This window comes from Dreissena polymorpha, chromosome 8, assembly GCF_020536995.1.
Source record: "Dreissena polymorpha isolate Duluth1 chromosome 8, UMN_Dpol_1.0, whole genome shotgun sequence".
Classification (NCBI taxonomy): Eukaryota; Metazoa; Mollusca; class Bivalvia; order Myida; family Dreissenidae; genus Dreissena; species Dreissena polymorpha.
The window spans coordinates 9,043,316-9,068,861 of record NC_068362.1 but is presented as its reverse complement, the minus strand read 5'-3'; the positions used below and the strand labels follow the sequence as shown (position 1 = coordinate 9,068,861).

Sequence of the window (25,546 nt, the reverse complement as noted above, 5' to 3'; positions counted from 1 at the left end):
AATGTATGCCAAATATATTATTCAAAATGTTCTAAGGATCACTTTTTATGGTATGTGTAATTTGAAGTTCACCCATAGCTAGATTCAGCCAGCGTCACTCATCAATGATAAATCAATACATTAAAATAAAATCAAAAACAGTCATTCTAATATCAACACCTGCAAAATAACAATTTAAAATGAACAGTATATAAAATTGAAGATAATGTGAAAATAAAATGTGATCCTTAGCCAATATTAAGTATTTGCCATTTCATGATTTCAGACATGCTTGGAGATTTGACGAAGTATTACAGGAAACGTTGCTCTCATATAAATATCTTCCCATTGGATGACTGGGCTGAGGAAAAGTTACTTGATATTTATATGCCGCCGAATATACAACTTATGGCTAAGGAAAAAGGGTATTTCAAAAAAACTGATAAACAAATTTTGAAATACGAAAATATTTTCTTATCGGATACCGAACCGAACGAACAGATATTTATTCAAGGGGAAGCAGGTTATGGGAAATCAACTTTTCGTGCAAAATTGGTAATGGACTGGTGTACTATAACATCAGAACAATCGGCCGAGACGACGCTGCCAATTGACGACAAGACCACTAGATTCAGCTCTAATACACAGATGAGATACACTACTGTCTTTGACGATTTAACGTCTCTGAAAGACTTTAAATTTGTCTTCCATGTAACATTAAGGGAATCAGTTGGTCAGTTTGACATCGAAAAAATGATACAAACACAGATAGTTGACAGTATATACTCATCTGAAGATCGCGGTAAGGCATACAGACAACTAAATGAGATAATGAAACGTGAACGTTGCTTGGTGTTATTGGATGGTCTAGATGAATGGACCGGTCGAGATCATCACAACCTGCCAACACTGGCCGACGTACACAGTCTTTGCGTTTTGATGATAACTACTCGACCTTGGAAGATGACAGAAGCGAAAATACCTGACTCGCAGATAAGCAAACTGCTGCAACTTGATGGAGTAAACAACGTGTTTGAGGTGAGCAGAAAAATCCTGGGGTGTAGGAAAGAGTTTAAAGGTAGCCAAGATTTAGACAAAAAACAATCTGAATTTAAATCGTATGTACGGAAATGCGGCTTGTTAAAGCATTTGTACTCCCCAATGATGTTGTGTTTGATTGTACACTCGTGGACCAATGGAACTGAATTGAAAGGCTCTCTTTGTGAAAAATACAGCCTCTTGCTGGAATGTCTTTTTAAGAAGGCGAATATTGAAACGAGTGAATTTCAAGAGCCGCCTTATCGATGTTTCACAGAGACCCAAAACATACAACCCAATATTGAACACTTGAATAGACTTGCTGAAGCGGCATTTTATTTGTTGTTTTCAGATACACAGGAAAAAGCTCTGGTATTCACCATTACAGAACTAAAGAAATTCAATTTAGGTCAACTTGATCAAGAGAACTTTGCACTGAAGTCCGGTATTTTATCAGTGACGCGCAAGGCATCTGCATTAAGATCCTCTTCATCATTTTCATTTATTCATAAGAGCATTCAGGAATTCTTGGCTGCTTATCATATTGCATGCAATACCAATGTGATTTATGACGTCATTTCCAGATACCTCAGCCGTCACAAGGATGCATATCTTGACATATCCCAGGTGTTCATCTTCCTCTGCGGACTGAACATTTCGGCTGCAAATAAGCTTTCTGGCATGATGAATGAACACTATGTTCGTTGTTGGAAACCGATTAATTCTGGGCTTCAAAAGGCCATACTAGCAGGATACAGAGAAGCTGTTGCCAATCAGCAAAAGGATATTGTACTCAAACTCAGTGTGTACTATTTTAACTCTGGTAACTTGTTTACCTTTAATAACGACATACGAGACCTGCACAGCATATTGACAAATAACAAGTCCGATGTCCTGTACATGGATATATATGTTCCTGACAGACAGATTTCACGAACAGGACGCGAGTCTGCGTCTCATATTGAGTTTGACCTGTCATCGTGCAACAAGCTGCAACGTTTGGAACTTAATGGAAAAGGCATTTTGCTTAGTGGTAATTATAAATATAGTATTGTTTTTATCCAATAGTTTCTAAGTTGTGGCGTTGTGTTTGAGTTTACTCGCATGTTTATATTAATCATATTCTGATAAACATTTGCATGATTTAACATTAACACACGCACTTTAATAGGCAGTTCACATGACAGTTAAAAAGTTAAAAAGTTAACAACGTATATCCATTATTTCAAACAAATCAGAATACCATATTCCTGTGACGTTGATGAATATTCATCAGTTTGGTGCTATCACAGCAGCAACACACTTACTGTTAAAATCTTGAATGGCTACGGTTCGTTGAAAAACATTGCCGCCAATTGGCATGTCCTTATAGTAAAACCCTGTTACCACTTTAAATGTTATATTTGAAGTTCAATCCTCATGAAAATTGGTCATGACATTTGTTATTATGATATCCGGCCCGAGCCCGTAAATGGTTCCTGTGTGTTGGGGCCGCCCGGGGGGGGGGGGGAATGGTTTTCTTTTTTGCTATAGGCAAACAACACTCTTGAAGACACATGTAAGGTCCAATCATCGGTGTTCGAAAATAATTCTAGTCTGTTTAAAAACAAAGCCGACAGCGGTCGGGGCAGTTTTCCTTTTATAGCTATATGGAAACCTAGTTAACTCTCTTCAAGTCACATTTTATGACTGTCACGAGATGTATTAGTGCAGCTTTAAATTTTTCTACATGCAGTCTTGTAACACCGATTGATGTTTCTTCTTTCTGAGGATGATTACTACCATTACAGAAGAACTGAATCAGATAGTTATATAATATATATTGATGTAGTTTTATTCACAATGATGATGATGATGATGATGATGATGATGATGATGATGATGATGATGATGATGATGATGATGATGATGATGATGATGATGATGATGATGGTGGTGGTGGTGATGATGATTCTGATGCTGATGATGATGATGATGATGATGATGATGATGATGATGATGATGATGATGATGATGATGATGATGATGATGATGATGATGATAACGATGATGATGATGATCATGATGACGATGATGCTGCTGCTGCTGATGATGATGATGATGATTGTTGCGAACATTTGTTGTTTATCTTGATAAGCTGTTTGTAAACCAAAGCGAAATCGAAAGTATGGTGCCCTAGATTGAACGATGATTTACGGTCAGCCAATAAAGTATCTATATTTTTAACGAGAATGTATTTCTCATTAGTATTTTAAATGCCCTTTATAAATTCAATATTTGCATTTAAATTTGTATAACGATGAATTATGAGTACATTCCCGAATCTTAATAAAGTATCACATCGCATCCCGAAAATCCGAAATAAACATTTGTTATTGCAACAAACATATACATTATTAATTATTAATGCCTGCAAGTATTGCTGCTTCCGTGTTCATTAGAAAAAATATTAATATTAAACTTTAAATAATACAATATAAACTGTTTATAGAATAAATACCTCTCTATACTTCTGTGTTCTCAATCCGTGCCTGCAAACGTGAAATGAAAAGTATCGTTATAAAGGGTTTACTATGGTATTTCCATAAGCGTATTCGGTAGTCATTACTTGTAAAAAAAGTATTGAATTGGTTTGTGTTATTTATACCAAGCAATTTAAGACCAAACATTCCATATCTTAAGATTTCAAAACAGGAGTTTTCCCATTTTATGGATTTTTCGCGCTAATTTTTGCGAATAGTATGGGACTGGTACTTTTCAAAATTGGGACAAAAAATCGCTGTGATGGTGTTTTGTTTTATGATGATAGCTTGAGAAACATGGCTTACAACCCAGCTGTTTAATGATATTGAATGAATCTTTTTAAATATTGCAATTACTTCAATTAAGTATATGTATTTTAAAAAATAACATTGTTTTAAACCAAGCAAAACATGAAGAACTGTTTAAGATTAATATTATTTGAACTTTCATCCAATATACATTTTGTATATAATTAACTCTAATTGGAATTTCTCAATTTTATCAATAATTTATTCACGTGTGGCTCACTGACCATTGTTTAAACAATATTTTTTGGCAGGATATGTAACCAGCTATCAGTTAACTAATTTATCCTCCATAAATTAATATTAGGTTATTATATATACATATGTAATTTGTGTCGAGAATTAATTTCAATTATCAAAAGTTTGACATAATAATGCGCATAGGAATAAACTATTTATGTTATATACTATTCTAGTAGTCATACATGTAGTGTGAGTTCAATCGTCATGAAATCTGGTCATAACATATTTCCTAATGAGTTCTTTACTTAGTTGCCAACTGGATTATTTGAGGTGAAAAAACTAGTTCACCAGGATAAATTTAAGAAAACTATTGTAAACACTCAAGAAGTCCACATTTTAAGATCATATCTGCATGAAGCTTTATAAGAATATTTGTTCGAATGATATCTTGCCTTCGAAAAACACTGTCCTAGAGGGCAGGGCGGTCGTTATTATACATCAACTGTCTATTAGTAATTTTTAGTGGTTTCGCCCCCGCGTCCCAGGTGAGCACCTCAAGGCCCATGGCATTCTTATATTTTGTTTCAATACCGTACATATACAGTCTGATTCTATGATTAGAATACGGGAATAATATAATAATACCTTTGTTGCAGGGAAATGGTTCGAAATCCGGACCCTTACAAGGTCAAAGTATTAATACCATGAATACTTATCAACACTAGCAGCGATTTACAATAACTAAAACATAATCTGCATGAGCAAACAATGTCCCTATCATCACATTTTACCTTATATCAGAAAACGATTCTATTTTTTTTCACAAACACTGGTAAATAAAATAATGTGCTCATGTGTGATGTTCATTTTCGGAATCGAATTTGCTTGACAATTATGAAATACGTGCAATAACTGATAAAACCTTTAAAATACTTTAGTTTTTATCCGATGATACATAGGCATTACGTGTATAGGATAACTTGATTATACACTTGTAATTGAAAGCATATCATGACAAGTAGGTTATGCACAATAAATATATATCTTACTAAAGTGTTAATATAAATTACAATAATATTTAAAACATTCGAATATAACATTGATATTTGTATTAAATATATGAAACCAAACTATACAAAGTTAATACGACATTGAAATATATTGGGTTTTGTTCCGAACATTCATTAATTTAAATGTATTAATTCTTAACAAATTAAACAAATGTCAACAAATGTAACCACATTACATTTTTTTAGTATGTAAGTATTTTAAGTACCTTGTTCTGTGAATTCAGTTATTTTTTCAGATTGTGCAAGTGCGTCAACGGCAGAATATCTGGTCGGGATTGTTCTAAAAAGTGCAGATCCATCCCAGTGTGCAGATCCTCCTCCATTACTGCCTTCTATAAAATACATTAAAATGAGGAATGTCACATGTTCCTATACCTGCCTACGCTGTCTATTCAGCACGATGCTGACTCTCGATCACGCGTTGACGTTTGACCTGCAATCGATCTACATTAAATGTGCTGAGGCAGCAAAAAGAGAAATAAGTGCAATTATACATAAAGACAATTCCTCCATCGTAAAAATCAAAAATGACAATCTCTATCTGTTTAAGGCTCTGCATGGTCTGAATATCAAGAGTCTGAGTCTGAGTATTATGCAGGATGTTTGGAACGTGGATCATGAAGAATCGCTGTCGCAGTCACTATCATCGCTCACACAGCTTGAAACGCTCAGTATAGAAGTGACGTATGACAGTCCCGGACCGTGGAAGGCTCTGCATGGTCTGAATATCAAGAGTCTGAGTCTGAGTCTGATTAAAATGCATGGAGGTTTGAACGTGGCTCGTGAAGAATCGCTGTCGCAGGCACTATCATCGCTCACAAAGCTTGAAACGCTTAGTATTAAAGTGTGGTATGACAGTCCCTCTTTGTGGAAGACTCTGCATGGTCTGAATATCAAGAGTCTGAGTCTGAGAGGTAAGTGGGGAGGTTTGAACGTGGAACATGAAGAGTCGCTGTCGCAGGCACTATCATCGCTCACACAGCTGGAAACGCTTAGTATTCGAGTGTGGCATGACAGTCTCGGACCGTGGAAGGCTCTGCATGGTCTGAATATCAAGAGTCTGAGTCTGAGTGGTACGTGGGGAGGTTTTAACGTGGATCATGACGATTCGCTGTCGAAGTCACTATCATCGCTCACACAGCTTGAAACGCTCAGTATAAAAGTGAAGTATATCAGTCCCGGATTGTGGAAGGCCCTGCATGGCTTGAATATCAAGAGTCTGAGTCTGAGAGGTAAGTGGGGAGGTTTGAACGTGTATCATGACGAGTCGCTGTCGAAGTCACTAACATCACTCACACAACTGGAAACAGTTACACTGTATGTGCAGACATATCACCAGATAGAGCTACCTCAATCATTGAAGTATTTAAATATATATTGTGATGGTTTTCTTCCATCCAAAGTTCTTGAACTGGTGGACACACTGCCTACATGTACTCAGAAAGTTGGAAGTAATCTGAAATTGTGTTGTTTTTTAGAGATCTTACTTGTCGAAAACATCCCACTTGAGAAATACACTGTAATCCAACAGGAACTACAGACGCGGAAGAATTTTACCGTAGAGCGATTCCAAATATCAGGCAGGAAACTTGAAACCAATTTTGTTATACAATGCGAATAATTCAACGTTTTGTCTTAATTAACAATGACTAGAATCGTGCCTAGCCGTTTTAAATATCACTCATGTTTATCAACTATGTATTTATGAATTGTTTCTAGTGTATATTTGAATCTTCATTAGGTTAGTTTGTTGTCGTTTTTTACCAAAATAAGGCGTGATATTGATAACTCTGTTTCACTGCAACACAGCTTCACTATTGAAGCAAATCCCTTTTTATTTTCGATTTTGCCTCTATATTGAATAAATATTACGAGAGTATTGAGCGTATTGACAAGGTTTTGGGCACTAAGCAGCACAGATCTGAAATCATAGAAATTATTTTTAAGAATTGGTATTGTTTAATAAAACATTTTATCTTTAGACGGGTGTATTTGCTAAATGTGGCAAATTAAAATTTGAAAAAAAAACACAACAACACGAGAGTTCTGGTTTTGGAAACGTTAATTGTAAATTGAAGCAGGTTTTCGCATTGTGAGATAATACAAAACAAAAATTTAATGTGTGTGCCCTCGCAGAATCAAAACAGATGCCCGAACACGATTGTAATGTTTTGACAGACAAAATGCACTCAACTTAAACATACTGTAAAACTACAGTAGTGAAAACATGCACGGTGTATTTTATTTAATTAGTAAAAATCGCATGATATACCTTTACCGTATATATATCTTAGCTCTTGCAATGTTCACGCCCTTATCGCATGGCATACTTGTTCTATATTTTTCATTTCAATATTTTCTACCTAATGAACCAAAGTATAAATAATAAGTTATATGCACAAATAACTCCAGAAACATTATCATGAGAGCAAATCGTGTAACCATCCTAAGTCAGTAAATCAACAACCTCAACAATACACGACAATACACAGCACATATTAATTTCGCTTAAAAAAAACGGGGCTTAAAGCACGTGCGTAAAGTGTCGTCTCAGGGTAGCCTGTGCAGGCTTATCAAGGATGACACTTTCCCTTTTGACAGGATTTTCTTTTGGAAGAAACTTTATTATTTTTTTATAAAAGTACATAGTGTCGTACCTGATAAGCCTGTGTCGACTTTTACTCTACAATACTAAAAGTACATTCATTCAGCCCCGTTTTCCCAGAACGAGGCTTACATATGTATATACACATCACGAAATATAACACTGTTTTAACACTTAAAAGAAGCAGGTTATCGAACTGTGAGAGAATAAAAAATAAAAAATGCATATGTGTGCCCTAACAGAATGAAAACAGATGCCCGAAATCGATTGTATTGTTTTGACCGACAAAATAAACTCCACCTGAACATAATGTAAAACTACAATATTGACAAAATGCATAGTGTAGTTTACTTAAGTACAAAGCACATGCTATAATTACGTATACTTTTACCGTATTTATATATTAACTCTAATAAAATTCACGCCACTAATCAGCACATGTAATATATCATTCATAAGTCAATTAATCCACCGCCTGAACAATACAAGACAGTACACAGCACATAAGAGTCGCGCTCTAGGAAAACGGGGCTTTTATTTATATAATTATATATAAAGTATAATATAGTAAAAATTATTGCAATAATTCCCAATTCTTCGTTTCCGTGAGATATTTATCTAATAATAATCTGGTATTTTATATAAATTGATATTTTGTTATAATTCATACCAATGCAAAATTAATTGTGAGTTTTGTATCGTGCCTCTTGTGAGATTAGAACTTGCGCCTACAAAAATTGCCTACTTCAATAAGCAGATAACGGCACTACGATGCGCATGCGTACTGAGGTCCTTCTAGTACATTTCAATCATAATGAATTTGCTACAGCTTCTAATTCTACCAGGCCTACGAAACGAATTCTCAATTATAACTTTTCTTTTGTAATTATAACCATAAATATTAATTTGTGTCCTTACAAACACGATTCATAATTCTTACTTATCAGTTTAACAATTCATATTAAAGAACATATTTTACCGTCTGTATCGTCGTAATGCGCATTTAATTTTTAGCGAGGCTGTTGTCGGAGAAAATCCGAGCTATTGTCCTAGCCAGCTCGTCGTCCGCCGTCTGCCGTCCGCCGTCCGAGGTAGGCGTTGTGTTAAAACCTTAACATTGGCCATAAGATTTAAAATAGCAACTTGATATTTGGCATTCATGTGTATCTCATGGAGCTGCACATTTTTAGTGGTAAAATTTCAAGGATTACAACATCCTTCAAGGTCTAGGGTCAAAAAAACAAAATCAAGGGAAGTAATAAGCTTTAAATGGACATAGTTATCTGACCTGCCCACGAATATATTTTTGTTAAATAAATCAAAGCGGCGCAGTATGCTGCATGGTGTTTCTGACAAACACCTTGTGGTAAAAGGTCAAGGTCATCCTTTACGGTCTACGGTACAAAATACACATTTAAGGGAAGTAATAAGCTTTAAAGGGATATAATTAATCAATAATTAACAAAGCCACTTTTATATATTTGGCATGCATCTGTATTTCATGGAGCTGCACATTTTGAGTGGTGAATCTATAGTCACGGTAGTTGCTTTTAATTATTTGCTACTAAAATAGACATTTGTTAGAGACAATTATTTTCAAGGGAAGTAATTTATATAATTATAAATCCCATATTATATATTTCCTTACCAAGAATTGAAGTTCTTTTCACAGTTACTGTACAGAATTATTATGGTGATTATTTATAAATCAAATGATTGATTTGTCAAAGATTTTTTTAAATGATATAGTTATATTTTCTAGGATGTTTATTACATACCTGTGGACTTATGTCCATAGATACATGATCAACTCTGGCGTTGTACTTTTTGTAATTGTGACGAAACTGTCCAACATTTATTTATAGATTGTTTGTTTACCTCCCCTTTAAATAAAACTGTTTTATATTTAATTGATATACTTACGATTGAAAACATTAATATTAATCCTAAATGGTTCCAGTTTTTTTTATGTCAAAAATGTTGGAAGTACTGAATTAAAATATGTATATTTAATATTTTTGTCAGAATCAAGACATATTATTTGGACATGTAGGAATTCCGTCAAACATGAAAAAATATTATCTCCCTTAGAATTAATTATTAAATTTATGATTAGAATACAATTTAGAATTACATTAGATTTTCATCGCTTAACACATGATTTCTTTTATTTATATTGAGGTGGATTATATCAAACAACCAATGAAAATATTGTTTTTCATAGAGAACTTGATTACCAAAATTACTTAACATTTTTATAACATTTTACTTGTTTTCTGCTGTTGTGTTTTCTCTCTGATTTCAGGATGACAGCAGCGAGGATGTGGGGAGCCGGGGCTCGGGTTGTCATCCTGGGTCAGAGAGAGAGAACAACAAAGTGATACAGTGTTTTGTGTCATTTGTGTGATGAGTTTTTGTATTAATGTATTTATATATGTATTATCACTGTTATCATCAATGTTCCTATGAATCATTTCAATCATAATTTCATATATTGTGTAACCCGGTCTTGGGCTCATCTCATTTCATTCATTGAATTTCATTATCACTCATGTTTCATCACTATGTATATACGCTATAACATTGCCTCATTTTCACTCATGTAGGCCATAGGAACATTGTACTAACCTTTCTTGCGTATTTATTTTCATTTCAAAAAAAGATTTCATATTATACATGATTTTTCACACTTGTTCAGGCTTAACTGGATGGTGGGGTTGATGCGGGTGAGTAGTTGTACCAGAGCTGTCACGTGCCTCAACTCCATCATCCAGGGCAGCTGTAGACTATATATCATATATATATATCCTGGCGGACCATCGCGGGAAGTGCCCGTGCACGACCTGAGGTGGTTCGCTTGGAACCACATTTTATTTTATTATAGATTTTTCATTTAAATTTACAACCTTATGTTTTCCTTTTCGTTATTCTTTAAAATTATTAAGGAAGTGTGGATACATTACTCGTTTTATAATCAAGGATATAAACTCAATTCATAATACTAATTAAGACCCGCTTAAAATTAAGATGGTGACTTTTATTTGTTAAAAGATATCATTGTGTTCTGTTTTACACTAACATCATATAAACGTGCAGACGTGAACAAAGACTGGAATATTAATTAAACGTGCAGACGTGCAAAAGACTGTTTGTAAATTGTGAAAAATATAATTTTGTTTCTTATATCTTTGTTAATCTTGTTAAATATTATAATAAGTCACAATACAATTGTTATTTCACATTTAGTTCTTTTAGCGGGTACCTGGGGCAATCTACACGCAGGGTACATCATGAACAAAGTTTTATGAAAAAGAAAAAATCTACTCTGGCTTTGATCTTTATTAAACCACAGGCTTTGATTGTCAGTGATATCTGACATGGTCATAATAGACTGTGAGACCCTCCCCCCTCCTGGTTGGATTGGACAAAATTCAAGGGAAGTTATAAGCTTTTAAGGGAGAAATATCTTTACCTGTCAAATGATAAATATAAATTTTATTTCAAAGCGGCGCAGTAGGGGGCATTGTGTTTTTGACAAACACATCTCTTGTTGGGTCTTTAGGTCAAAGATCAATTTCACTGTGACTTCTAAAAAAAATAAAAATAAAAATTATTGTCCTGACAAGCTTTCGCAGCCGAGCGTGGCACCCGTTATGCGGTGCTCTTGTTTTTAAAGGCTACCAATGCAATGTTCGGCTGAATCTATGTTGTAATAAACACAGTCTTCGTTAGCTTTGATGTCAAGTAAGCTAGAAATAAGAACAGATTCGAGGGCTGACGAGGGGCATGAAAGGCAATCAATATTAGCAAAAAGGCAAGTACTAGATAAAGATCAATCTCCGCGCAGAGTTGACGTTCCTTGCTCTCAAAGAAAATCTCTTCCTATACAAGAAAAACCTTACCAGATTTGGTAGTATTTTATTGTATTGTTTTAAATATTATAATATGAAAAATAGTATCATTTTTTTACTTTTTGAAAATAGTGTATAAGTTAAGGTTTTTAACGAAAAAAAGAACTAACGTAAAACAGCAAAAATAACAACAATACAATTATAGAACCACGTGGCAAGGCTATCATCACGTGGTGAGTTATGAAGGTAGGAATTTAAACAAGCTAAGCTGGTTACCGTCAAGTCTCTGCGCGGAAGTTGGATAAATATATATTGTAAAATCATTTATATTCGTCAGCATGACATTTTTGTGAGATTTTTTTACATACTTTTTTGTGGATTTTTAATTCGTGGATTTCTTATTTTTCAAAAATAGTTGTCTATTTGAGTTGTCCGATGTGTTTATGTTAAATTATGAGATCGCCTAACCCAAAAATCCTCGAACATGAGTAATACCACACACATACTTATGACTAAACCGTAATGCAATACTGGATCCGTTTTTATAGATTTTTCTATACATTCTCTTCATCATTAAATCCGATAACTTTCGAAATTGAATTGCATTGCAACCAGTCCAAGATTACCCATACGGAAGAGTAGGGAATTGCCCAAGAGACCCGCAACTTTTACGTGCCCCATGAGACCGTTACGAAAGCTTTTATCCTTACTAACTAAGCCCTATCTAATGACTTGACAAAGCAAATTAATTTATATCAATGATATGTTCAGATTTAGGGCTTAACGCTGTTAAACCGAGTGACAATAATTTATTTTTTTGAAAACCCGTATTGTTTTACTTGAGTTTTCGTTTCCAAACTGTTCACTAGGTTGCTCAAACTGGAGCAGAATGTTGGATATATGTTTTATTATAACAGTTTATATTAATAAAAGAACATTGTCACATGTTATGTTTTGCCAGCCTTGGTATTGTGTTGCTAATTTAAAATGTTCAAATCGACCGGGTACTGGTGTTCAGGCAGACACTTTGTCGACAGTTTTATTGCCTATAGGCTTTCACAAAGCTAGTCCGGCACTGATCTAACTGTATCAGTGTGTTAAATAGTTAAGCACTTTCTTACGGAATACCGTTAGTGCCATCGTTGTTGCACATTACAATCAGAAGAGCGACAATGCGACAGTGCAATAGTACGATGGCGACAATGCGATAGTACGATGGCGACAGTGCGATAGTGTGATGGCGACAATGCGATAGCACGATGGCGATAATGCGACAATACGATGACGACAATGCGACAGTGCGACAATGCGATTGCGACAGTGCGATAGTTAGATTGCGACAATGCGAAAATACTATGCCGACAGTACGACAACGCGATAGTACGATGGCGACAATTCGAAAGTCATATCATACTGCCGTCATCGTATCATCGCATTGTCGCCATCGTACTATCGCGTTATCGTACTGTCGGCATCGTATTATCTTATATCGCCATCTTTCTATTGCACTGTCGTCAATGTATTGTCGCACTGTCGCATTGTCGTCTATCGCCTTTCTGTACACATGCACATATCTTATTTTTTCCTAGATGGAGCCACTTTTAAAAATACTTTTCATTGCATCAATACCCAATCTACAACGTAATAAGAATTTGATTTCATTATAACTGTAACCTCTTTCAAAGCACATGTTAATAAAGTCATATATTTTTGTTTCTGCAATAAAAATATGTAGTGTACCGCAAGGCGATAGTCGTCAGTGCGATAGTACGATGGCGACAATGCGATAATACGATGACGACAATGCGACAATCGATGGCGACAGTGCCAAAGTAAGATGGCGACGATGGGACAGCATGATGTTGACAATGCGACAATACGACAATACGATCGCGACTGTGCGGTAGTACGATGGCGACAATGCGCTAATACGATGACGACAGTACGATGATTATCGAATTGTCGCCATCGTACTATCGCGTTGTCGCATTGTCACCGTCGCACAGTCGCAGTGTCGCCTTCGTACTATTGCATGTTCGCCATCATACTATCGCACTATCGCATTGTCGCCCTCTAGATTTGAATGTGTAACCACACTGGCATAAACCGTATTGCGTACTTTTTTATTAAGATACGATTGTTAAAACTCATGTGAGCAGCGCTCTGTGAACGGGGCTTAATGCATGTCGGTAAAGTGTCCTCCCAGATTAGCCTCTACAGTTCGCACAGTCTAATCAGGGACCAAACTTTTCGCTGGTATTTTTCGCATTAAGTCCCTACTTGGCGGATTTTTTTTTTGTCGAACGTATTCGCACATGCGTTAAGACCGTTTTATATTACACCATATTTATCTTCACTTTGATATCACAGGACGCGTAATTTTTTTTTATATAAACTAACCCGAACCGTTAGTCCGACTTAGTTAGTCGTTTTTCCGACTCTTAACCTCTTTTGTCTTTTAGGTGAAGTTTACTTATCGTTTGCTGATAAATTATGTTTAGGTTTCAATCATGTTTGCAATATTACATTAAATTCATTGCATTTACCGATGAACAAATGTTCAATGTAGATTATGCAGATTTCTGCATGTCATTCCATATGTTTTATAAATTGTAATAGGGAATTATTTAGAAAGCAGTTGACAACAAAAACGTTTGGCAATGTCAGTACAAAACAAATGAAGTTGTTTGGCTGACAACTAAATTAATAACTTTTCACCCTTTACACATTGCTCCATATAGAACATTTGAATGTATCGGTCTCGGCATCAACAACCGGCTTTGCTTAAAACAAAAGTTTTGCATTTTGCCTCGCTCTCGGAAAACTGGGCTAAATGCATGTGCTTAAAGTGTCGTCCCAGATTAGCCTTTGCAATCCGTACACGGATAACCAGGACGACACTTTCAGCCCAAAATGGATTTTGGTTTAGAAGAGCCTTTCTTTAGAAGAAAAAAATCCAAAAGTGGAAAGTGTCGTTCTTGATTAGCCTGTACGGACTTACATCTAGCCTGGACTGACTTTTTACGGACATGCACTTAGCCAAGTTTTTGCATAACGATGCTCCTTTTACAATGAATTCAGCAAGTGGCACCAAAACGGCGGAAGTTTGCCGTGCTTGTGTCCGGTCTTGTCCTTCAGTTCGTTAGCGTGGGACTGGGGTTTGGTTTCACCGTGATGTTACCCGGAACTGATAAGCGTGTTCGACGCCAAGAAGTCCGAGGTCGCGCTAATTCAGGGCTTGTATCTGTTACATGAGGAAGTGAGTGACCATCTATTTTAGCCGCATTCTGGGAAAACGTGGCTTAATGCACGTGTGAAAAGAGTCCTCCGAGATAAACCAGTGCAGTCCGCATACGTAATCATGTACGACACCTTCAGCTTTTATGATACCTTTTATTTTAACGGTGAAAATCCATTAAGGCATAACTTGCCATCCCAGATTAGCGTGTGCAGACTGTAAAGGCGTATCTGGGACGACGCTTTACACAGCCACATTTTATCAGCACTCGGCTCATTTACAAAACATGTGTCTTTATCTATAAACATGTATTTATTTTATATGCCCTAAGGGGCTTTTCGTAACAGAACGGTAAATAAACAAAAATATTCCATGTTGATTTTTCTTGTCCATATACACACGTTTATGTATGTTTGTACATGTATGTTGATAATAAAAGGGAAAAGTGAAGTTAAAGTTTTTTAATCTGGTAAGAAATAAACAGAAAAATAGCTTTTGTCTGAAATTTGGGAAAGTGCATAAACTGAGAAAACAATGAGAAGTTGCGAATGGCTTCACGTTAACGAAATTATTTTGTGGAAAAAGGTATTTAAAATACTCCTGTTTAAGAAAGATAAAAAAAGTCCCGATAATGTGGCAATTATTTTACTTTTACATTAAGATTTATCTTGCCTCGCTTATACTTGTGTTTTAATTGTGTAATTATATATGTTGTATATAGGAAATATATATTTTCTAGCCGTTAATAAAAAGACTAGCGGATTGTATACAGGCAATTGGTCACTTGCCGTTAATTAAAGACTAGCGAAATGTATATTGGCGATTGTTCACTTGCTGTAAATTAAAGAAAAAATATGTTTATTATGATCATGTTTTTTGTTTTAGTTTACGCATACGTTGTAGTAATCAAACAATTTGACCAACACATTTTATTCTGGTTTATCAAAATTAATTGATCAAGTAGTTGAAAGTTTTTTGCAGAACATAAATATCCGACTGACCCTGCCGTGTATGCCGTGATAATAAGAATAACACATTCGCAAAAACATTTGGGTAATTAGAAAAGAGCAATACCTTACTATTGTCAGGTATGCATAAATACAACCAGGGAGATATACTAGTAGTTACAACAATGTGATAAAATAGTATTTAACAAATCAGCTTAAAACGAATGAGCCGAAACACAATTCTAACACAATCACCTACAACGAATAATCCGACAAACAATTATTTAAAAAAAAATATTTAAAAACAAATGACCCGACAAACGATTATAACGAAAATTAGCCGACAACGTATGTTCCGACAAACTCTTCCATCTGTTTGTTTTTTATCTACTTTTGTGAATGTCTCTGATAGAAAGGTACGGTCCCGGCCTGCTATTAATGTGTTTTATCGTATTTTCGTATTGAAGAAATATTCGTATTTTATTCGTATTGGATTGTGTTTTCAAGTCATTCTGTGGACTTCTACGATACAAAGGTACGGCACCGGCCCCGCTATAATCGCGGGGTTGATCGTGTGCAGCGGTGGGCTGATAGCAAGCTGCTTTGCGAAGGAGTTGTGGATAATAGTGGTGTGCACCGGCATCACATCCGGTAAGTATACGTATACAACTCCCTTATGTTGCTTAAACCTAGTAATCCTAGCTCGATTGCATAAAACGCTTTATGCTTGTTGTGATCATATAAGGTTAGTTCAATCATAACACCTGTATAAATCGCGGAATTTAGTTTAAAATAACTTTAGATAGATTGTTTCGAAAGCTGTTACCTTATTGTCATTCAATAGAGTCCTTTTCCTGGGAAGAATCAGTACTTAGTGTTGATAGATGAAATGTTTAAAAATTCACCCAGATTGGTGATCGAACCTAGAATCTCGTGATAGTCAGGGGACACCATATACACTACGCCACCGCAACCTCTTTAACCCGATGATCAGTTTGAAATTGGTCAGTTCCTTGTACCGGTGTTTGCCAATTGGCTATCTCCGGTCTCCTCCTTTGTTTAAGCAATAAATCGTCTAATGAACGCGTCGTTTGATTGTCAAGTGTCAAAGATAAGATAACTGACTTTGTTATTAATTCATGCGCTTCGTACGAGTTGTTCTCCTTGAAGTGTAAGCATCAATTTATTTGCATAATGAATAATCGGATACACTGAACTAAACAGAAACTAATAATACGTCACACCGTTTGACAGTCTATTTTCAAATACAGGAAAATTGCGAACATGAAAAATAGCATATCAGTTTAGAGACGAGACCAGATAAGTTAAAAATCAAACCAAACGACTCAAAGGATTTAACGTCCCGGTCCCGTACTTCTTTTTAGACTTAAGAATGGTGTGATATTCAATAATACTAGCCCATATTTTTCATACATTAAGGCTTATATTGATGCTCATATCATTAACATATTGTTCTTAATAAAGACTTATATAATTAAATGCATTCAGTAACACGTAAGACTTGACTTTCAAGAAGTTTTAGTACGTGACAGTTTTAGAATATTCTTCTTTGAGACTTATGTCCTAGAATCGGTTTGTGAATACAGTCCCTGGTTACTTAACTTCAAGGTATTATTCAGTACAAAAGATAGGACAATGTGCTGTGGTTATCTGCTGGCCATTAGTGAGCCGATTGTTCTTCACTTATCTTTATATTACATAATTCGCGTCCTAAGAACAGGGTTAAATGCCATATGCGGCCACCGTAGCTACAGGCCAGACTGCGGGTAGCTCTTGACAAGAATATGTGGATGCTCAGCCGCATATGACATAAGACCCCTTTTTGCATGACGCGGATAACATGTTGACCAATAGTACCAATGTATAACCAATAATAACATGTATGGGATGTGTTGTTGCTAACTTGCGTCTAACCAATGAGCACATTATGTGAAACCAGGTTTTAATGCATATCCGTAAATTGTCGTTCCAGCTTAGCTTCCTTTAAACGAAAACTACCATAACAGCGAGCAGTTTCGTTCCATATTAGTCTGTGTAGACTGCAAAGGCTCATCTGGGATGACATGTTGCCCACATGCATTAAGCCAGTTTTCGCATAACGCGACTGAAATACTAACAGGTATGGGGATGTGAACTTGCTACCTCGCGGCCTTCAGTGTACACCCTGCGGCATGATTATTATTTGTTCCAAAGAGTATTATTTCACGGCGAAGGAAGACAGTGCAAACCGTACGTTATCAGAGTAAATGGTTATCGTAACACTTCGTCCATCTCCGGAGTCTCCGTAAAGAGTGCTACGTTATGCAATAAAAAGCCGGTTGGGTCCAGAGTGAGTAAATGGAGGCGGAAATAGCTGAACGATTTCCGGAAATTACCGATCATCAAAATCGTCCTATTTTAGCACTTAATCTAATTTTTGAACATTTAAAGTTCAATGTCATTATAGTATATTCGTTTAAAAAATATTATTATGTTTGTGTCTGCACTTATCTATTTCCGTTTAAAGGCTCATATTAGGTTATATTGTTGTTACGTGTTTGTTTATATCACTGAATTTTACAAAAAAAAAGCACTCCAACGAATTTTTTGACACTTGACGTTTTTTACAGCGGGGGTTTAGGTTATAACAGGGATTTCGGTAATTACGGGGATTTGGGTATTTCTACACAACGGCAAACAGCGATGTAACTAAACCGAATATTTGTGAACAAAATTGACTTGGGGGACAGTGTATTTTGAGCTCAAAGCAAGTTGTATTGATAATTTTTATGGTTATTTCTAATAGCATATAGATATTGTTTATTGATAACGTTTATTATTAAAATATGCAAACAATATTTTAAAATCGGTAATAATTACAGATCGTCACCTTTTATGAGTCATTAAGATACTTCTGATGATACTTTCGAAAGGTTATAAGGTCGAGTCAGGCAGAAAGCGGGGCTTATTAGACAACGTTGACCTTACAAATGACATCGTTGTTAAGGAGTAGTATTTATGTTACGTATGGAAAAGTTACTAGAATACCCAAGAAATGCGAAATGACGGGATGTGTATAACGGGGAATACATCATTGAGTCCCTTTCTGGGAAAACCGGATTTAATGAACGTGCGTAGAGTATCGCCCCATAGAAGCCAATGCAGTCCGCAGAGGCTTTTCAGGAACGAAACTTTACGCTTTTATGGTAATTTTCGGGTAGAGAAATTCACTTTAAAACGATAATCTAGTCAAGATGACAGTATCGACCCAGATTAGCATAAACACAAACAGAGTTGTGACGAGGCTTCACGGATATGCATTAAGCACGGTTTTCCCGGAGCGCGGCGCATATATATATATTTTTAAATACATCGATTTATTTCTTTTAACAAGAAAAAAATCAATATTAAAAGATGGCATACCGGTTGTACTTGAAATCCAAATTAAATCCTGATACATACAGATAAAGGTTACATATCACAAATTCTCAATTGTGTTTGTAGGTCTTTAATATGCTATGTCTTTAATTACTCATAGGCGGTCGACCAACGTGCGATGTTAACCTTTGCATATCTCTCGATATGGATTCTGCTGAAGAACTGTGTTGTTACCCTTTGCAAGGATATCTTGATATGGGTTCTGCTGAAGAACTGTGTTGATACCCTTTGCAAGGATATCTTAAAATGGGTTCTGCTGAAGAACTGTGTTGTTACCCTTTGCAAGGATATCTTGATATGGGTTCTGCTGAAGAACTGTGGTGTTGATACCCTTTGCAAGGATTTCTAGATATGATTCTGCTGACCGTGTGATGCTACTCTTTGCAATGATCTCTTGATATGGATTCTGCTGAAGAACTGTGTGGGTACCCTTTGCAAGGATCTCTTGATATGGATTCTGCTGAATAACTGTGATGTTACTGTTTGCAAGGCTCTCTTGATATGGATTCTACTGACAAACTGGTTGCTAATAGCGCTCACGGGTCAGTATTTGAAGGGACTTGTTCACAGATCTTTATACTTTGGAAAAATGTCATTTAATTTGTTTGCTTACTTTATTGTAATTGTTTTAGTTTTATTTATTGTTTTAAATTGTATGTACTAACTAAAAAGTTGAATAAAATATATTGCCTTCAACGGCATTCGAACTCTAAACCGCTGAAAGCAAAACTAACACGCTTTGCAGGCTTTATGATTAAAAAGCAAAAAATAAACCAAATGTTATCACTCAACATATTTTTCCAAATTATTGAAGAAACTCGGTATAAGCACTTTAGTTTTAACTGGTTTCAAATAATGATAATCCATTAAGGAACAACGTTGAACAACCCAATATATAATGTCTATTGATTTTATCTACGTAAATCGCCAAACAAATAGTTTCAATTTCATATTCCAGATATATTGAGTTTGGCATAATCAATTAATACATGTAACATGTATGCTCATTAATTTTAAAGTCCCTGAAAGCAGTAGTAAGTTACCGACATTTGACCCTATGCTATTAGAAGCATAGTCTGTCTGCAACTTTCTACTTTATTTTAAAACGCAATGACATATGTGTGATAAGAATGTGTAAACACAAACTTTTACTCTTGACATATATGAGATGAGTAATATTTATTATCAAAATCTCGTGCGGTTGATAAGCGATCAAAAACTGACAAACAATAAAAACAACAACAACGATTGAACCTGTGTTGTCAATTTAATCAATAAGAGACCAAAATGTGTTGGTTTAAGAGTGCACACTTTTAAAGGGTTCTAGTCACGTTTTGGTTAATTGAAAAAAAAAATAAAAAATAAAAAGTTGAAGAGTCGCAAATTGTTCGTTGTAGTTATGATATTAATTGAGGTTAACAAGATTTAATATATGCCACCGTTATAAGATACAATGTAGTTACTAAATAGTGTTCAACAGTCATCGTTCATATTCATGGTTTGGATTCAAGATTTAAAAATTTAGTGTTTTTCTTTTAAAAAAAGTATATATTCGCTTATAACATCTGTTTTAACAAGATTATTTTGATTCGGTTCAATACATACATGAATAGCGAAAGAGGCGAACGATAACGACAAACTTTATCACCTTCGAAAAAACAGATTCAGTCAAAGACTAAGCACTACAGCGGCCCATACGCAGTGAAACGTTGGGTCCCTCGCCCGAGGTCCCTAGTCGGCGGCGTGCCTACTAAAACGCCAGTGCCCAGTCAAGTTCACTCGCTGTGCAAATAATAAATGATATTCAATTTGTTAGACAATGTCAAGCCTTTATTCAGAACATAACATTGATATCAAAATTGACTTTGTCAAGTCTTTAGATAAGACTTAGTAAGAACGTAAACATGTATTTTGTCACGACCTCATGGTGCCCCTTAAAGTCGCGGGTCCATAGGCAGTTTGCTACTCTGCCTTATGAGTAATCCGGGACAGCCCCCATTCATTTCATAAATCCATCCCGAGCAGTTTTTTACCGGCAGGCGACGTTGAGGCTTGATTTAATGTGGACATTATGACGTCACGAGGGTTTGGCCGCCAAGCCGGATCTATTCTTGAGTTAATCATAGGCGCATCAAACTTTCTTGGTAGAGTCAATGAAACTATTGGGTGCTTTAAATTACCGTTAGTAACCATATCCTATTTGCAGCGTTTGCAGAGTCTCAGGCTGTGATGCCATACACCACAAGCATTTTATGATTTTACAATCTGTATTATTCCAATTCAATACTTTAGTTAAAAGTGGTATGCCTATGTGCTAGTAAACCGATCAAGGACAAACTATACATATCCATCTTAACGTTAACTATGCGCAAGCCATGCGTTTTTCAGATCTGGAAATATGAGAAGAAAGTTCGATATAACGAAAAAATACGAAACGGGGGAAAGTATTCCTCATGGATTGTGTAGTTTATGAACCATTACTTTAAATATTAGCAACTAAGAGTAAAAATGCTTATAGTGTTGCTTACCTGACAGGCAGAACAAGGCTAGTGGAACAATCATTATACATACATATGAAAGACTGTAAGTCCAGATTTACACAAGTGCTATTATAGTTCAAAAACGACATCTGTACACGGCAACCAGACCGCTGAATGACATGGTTTTAAAGATATTAATGTCAATTATATTTGAATGCATTTCATGTAAGGTGGTAATGTATTCAAATTTTTCATCGAAAGTCAATCGTCGTCGCGTCATCGTATTTTCAGTAAAATCTCATAGCGCACTAGATATGCGTATGTATGCCATACGTATGCCCGTTTATCGCGGTCGCCCACGCGCTTATCGCAAATGTGCGGGACTACTACCGTAAGCGGACTGCACATGCTAATCTGGGACAATACTTTACGCCCGTACAGTAAAACCTGTTGCTCAGAGCGGTATGTGTCTCCACAAACGTTGAACAAATGATATGGTATGTAGGTATTTTTTTCATAAACTGTTTATTCACACTGAAATAAAAACTTGTATTTGCAGAAATCATTCAATTTCTTTACAACATATATTTCTTTCTTAATATATATATATATATAAGTTAATTTTACGAATATAATAAATCATGATTGAATGTTGCCCAACACTCAAACTGGAATACACAAAAAACTTAATCCGTTTTGACCTGATTTGTAATCGAATGTCGTTGCTATTTTGTTCCGTTTCACCAAATTTCTGGACTTATAATGCACTATTGATTCGTTACACCCAAAATGTAAATACCAGTTTTAATTACTGTCGAATAGTTGGAAGAACACAAGAACGTTCAAAATTCCATTTCAGTTTGCATTTGGATTTATTTTTGCTGATCAAACTCTAACACAACGTAAAACAATGCTCACAAAATATTTTGAACAACAAGATAAATATGGCAGCCTAACGTCCCCGCGACAACAAACTTGTGACATATCTGCTCGTTTGTCTAAAGTGTACTGACCTCCCATTTTTTGTTACATTGACATTTGCCAAACATGCAATACTAAGTTAAGTCTGCCTGTAGTGAAACTACGAATGGAATTTCTGCAATAAGCTCAATTGGTAGATCGCAAGAACACATATCCGTGGATCACGGGTCGATCCCCGGTCATGCTTCATGTTTGGTGATTTATGATGGTGATAAAGTAAGGACAGTTGCGAATTTCTGACACATAATTACGTACACTAAGTACTGAAACACATGAATACAACATTCATCACACTATTCATCAGAAGCAGTTTTTTCTGTTTATTGAAACATTTAAGCCTTAATACAATATCAAGAGAGGCACGTTTGCTATATATAAACGTTTAATCGAAATTGATCAACGCGGACTTAAGACCGTAAACCAATTTGTCTTTTATTGACCTGTTAAACACAGCCAGTCCGCCCGCCAGGCCCTAATATAATAACTAGGAGTTTCAACTTCGTTGAAAACCTGATAAAATTATTTCATTACGATAACGCTTGAACCGTCACAAAATAGTAAATTAACATACTTCGCCCTTTATTCCTGAAATTGTCTCCCTTAGTTCAATCAGCAATTATTAACTTGTCTCTCTGTTCAATTATGATACAACACGTTACGACATCGACAGTTTATTGTTACTTCCGTTTTAGAACTTATTCGCGACACACTCGGTGACTACACTGTGGTGTTCTATATCGCCGCGGGTGCCGCTGTGTACATGGCGTACAGGAGTCTGGCTACGACCTGCCATGTACGGCGACGAGAAAAGGCTTCATCGATAGTAAAACACGTCGAGGAGAGCATCACACAATAAACAAAGATAAACTTGATTACAATATTATATAACATATCATACGATTATTAAAGGCACCTTACCGTCGCCTGCTTAATTAAGTGGCCAGAAAACACTGCCATCAATGAAAAACACAGCATCAAATATTATACAAATGATAAACTAGAACACACCATTTAAGTAGGAATGGTAACGAATATCCGGAGAATAAAAGAGGACCCGAATTCTTATTGAACGAAATTTCCTCTCTTGTTATGCACAATATTTTCTATAGAGTATATTTCGACGTATATCTGAATACAGTATACAAGAAATCGTTATTAAGAGCATCGTTGTCAACTGCTGAATGATGTGTGCAGAAAGTTACGGAAGGTATCATCATATATTCTAAACTTGAATATGATGTTTAAGTAACATCGCATTCATCTGCTTAATGAAGTGTCCAGAAAATTACAGACGTAATGACACATAAGCAGATATCGTTGAACAATTAACTTGAAATCTATAATAATACAAACTGTGAAGGTATCAGTACCGTGCCCTGCGTACTACAGTGGCCAGTAAAGATTAAACATGTCATTATACGGACAGGGGATAGCGACGCATGACGCATGTGACTGAAGATACACGTACAAAAGCATTTACTAAATAGTACTTTCGCCAGCTTTATACAGTGGAAAAAGAAGAATGCTGGCATAGTGAAACAAAGCGAGGATTACGTCACACGCGATAAATAAAACTGTAGTTGGATAAATGAGTGTCGTTTTGCGAAAACTGGGTTTAATGCATATGCGTAATGTGTCGGCCTATATTAGGCTGTGCACTTTCCACCTTGACTTGATATTCCTTTAAAGTAGAATTCCTTAAAACGAAAAAAAAACATCATGGCGGAAATGTGATCCCTGATTTGCCTGTCGGGACTATACAGACTAATCTGGAACGACACTTAATGCACATGCACAAAGCTCTGTTTTACCAGAACGCGGCTCACAAGTTAACACGCCTCTCACGCGGAGCGCTCTATACGACGCCCAACAGTCTAGTTGCTGTCAGCTTGATAAGGACATAGCAGAGACTGCCATCATAATGAAACAAAACGAGAATAAACGGTTTTAAGCCCCGTTCCCTGCTTAATTCAGTGGGCAGTAAAGACTAAACACGTCATGAAACTTACAGAGGATAGCGACGGATGACGCAAACTGAAGATAAACGTAAAACAAAATCATAAACTAAATGTTAATGGCGCATGTTAATACAGTGGCAAACGAAGACTGCTGTCATATTAAGGATAACGTATAATAAATACCATATAAACTCTTTTAAGTAGGCTGTCCGGTTCGCCCAGCGGTTGGTTCACATGCTTCTAACCTAGTCGACCCGGGTTTAAGCCCCGTTCCCGAAAGCACGTGGGTTCTGTAGGTGGTAACTACACCGGACAGGTGGGGCCTCATCCGGGTACTCCAGCTCCCTCAATCAATCGACTTAACAAGATCGCACAACTCAATTGAAAATATTGTATTGACATTTGAATAAATTGCAATTGCAGCTGTTATTCATAATTCTTATCACTTCAGAATAGTAATTTTATTGAGAATTAGTGATTCGGCACACTCCGGGTCCACACATACGACAGACTTAGGCGCAAGGACATCATAAACTTTGAAAGACACACACACACACACACACACATATATTGTACTTTTAGCGAATGTTAATACGCTGGTGGTCAAGATAAAAAAATCCCTGCTGTATGCCAGTTTCGTTATATGAGCAACGCTCTGTGAAAACGGGGCTTTATGCATGTGCGAAAACTGTTCGCATGCAGTTCGCACAGGCTAACCAAGGGCGACACTTACCTCTATGAAATATTTTGTATAGTAAAACACACGAGGATACCATCCCATATAATACAGTGACGAGAAAAGACTGTCGTCATATTATAACACAGCAAGGATAGCATCACATATTATCATATTACTTATGACTAACTAGAAAATACAATTTAAGTGGGGATGGTAACGTATATCCGGGTAAAGTATCCGGGTAGTAAAAGAGGACCCGAATTATTGATTG

General features: G+C 36.0%; 2 protein-coding genes across 4 annotated transcripts in view; both read left to right on the top strand.

Moving 5' to 3' along the window:
* LOC127841300 (uncharacterized) overlaps positions 1-7,380 on the top strand; it is a 70,399-nt gene extending 63,019 nt beyond the window's left edge. The window contains exons 2-3 of one of the 2 annotated variants that reach the window (XM_052370027.1): positions 5,051-6,012; positions 6,331-7,380. In XM_052370027.1, coding sequence (XP_052225987.1) covers positions 5,448-6,012; positions 6,331-6,719 — 954 coding nt within the window. In that variant the 5' untranslated portion in view covers positions 5,051-5,447 and the 3' untranslated portion in view covers positions 6,720-7,380. Of the gene's footprint in view, positions 1-5,050; positions 6,025-6,330 lie in introns of both variants that reach the window. The other variant, XM_052370026.1, reaches the window with a different exon arrangement.
* Positions 1-25,546, top strand: part of LOC127841291 (uncharacterized) — a 462,698-nt gene that overhangs the window by 73,719 nt on the left and 363,433 nt on the right. The gene's annotated exons all lie outside the window — the stretch shown is intronic.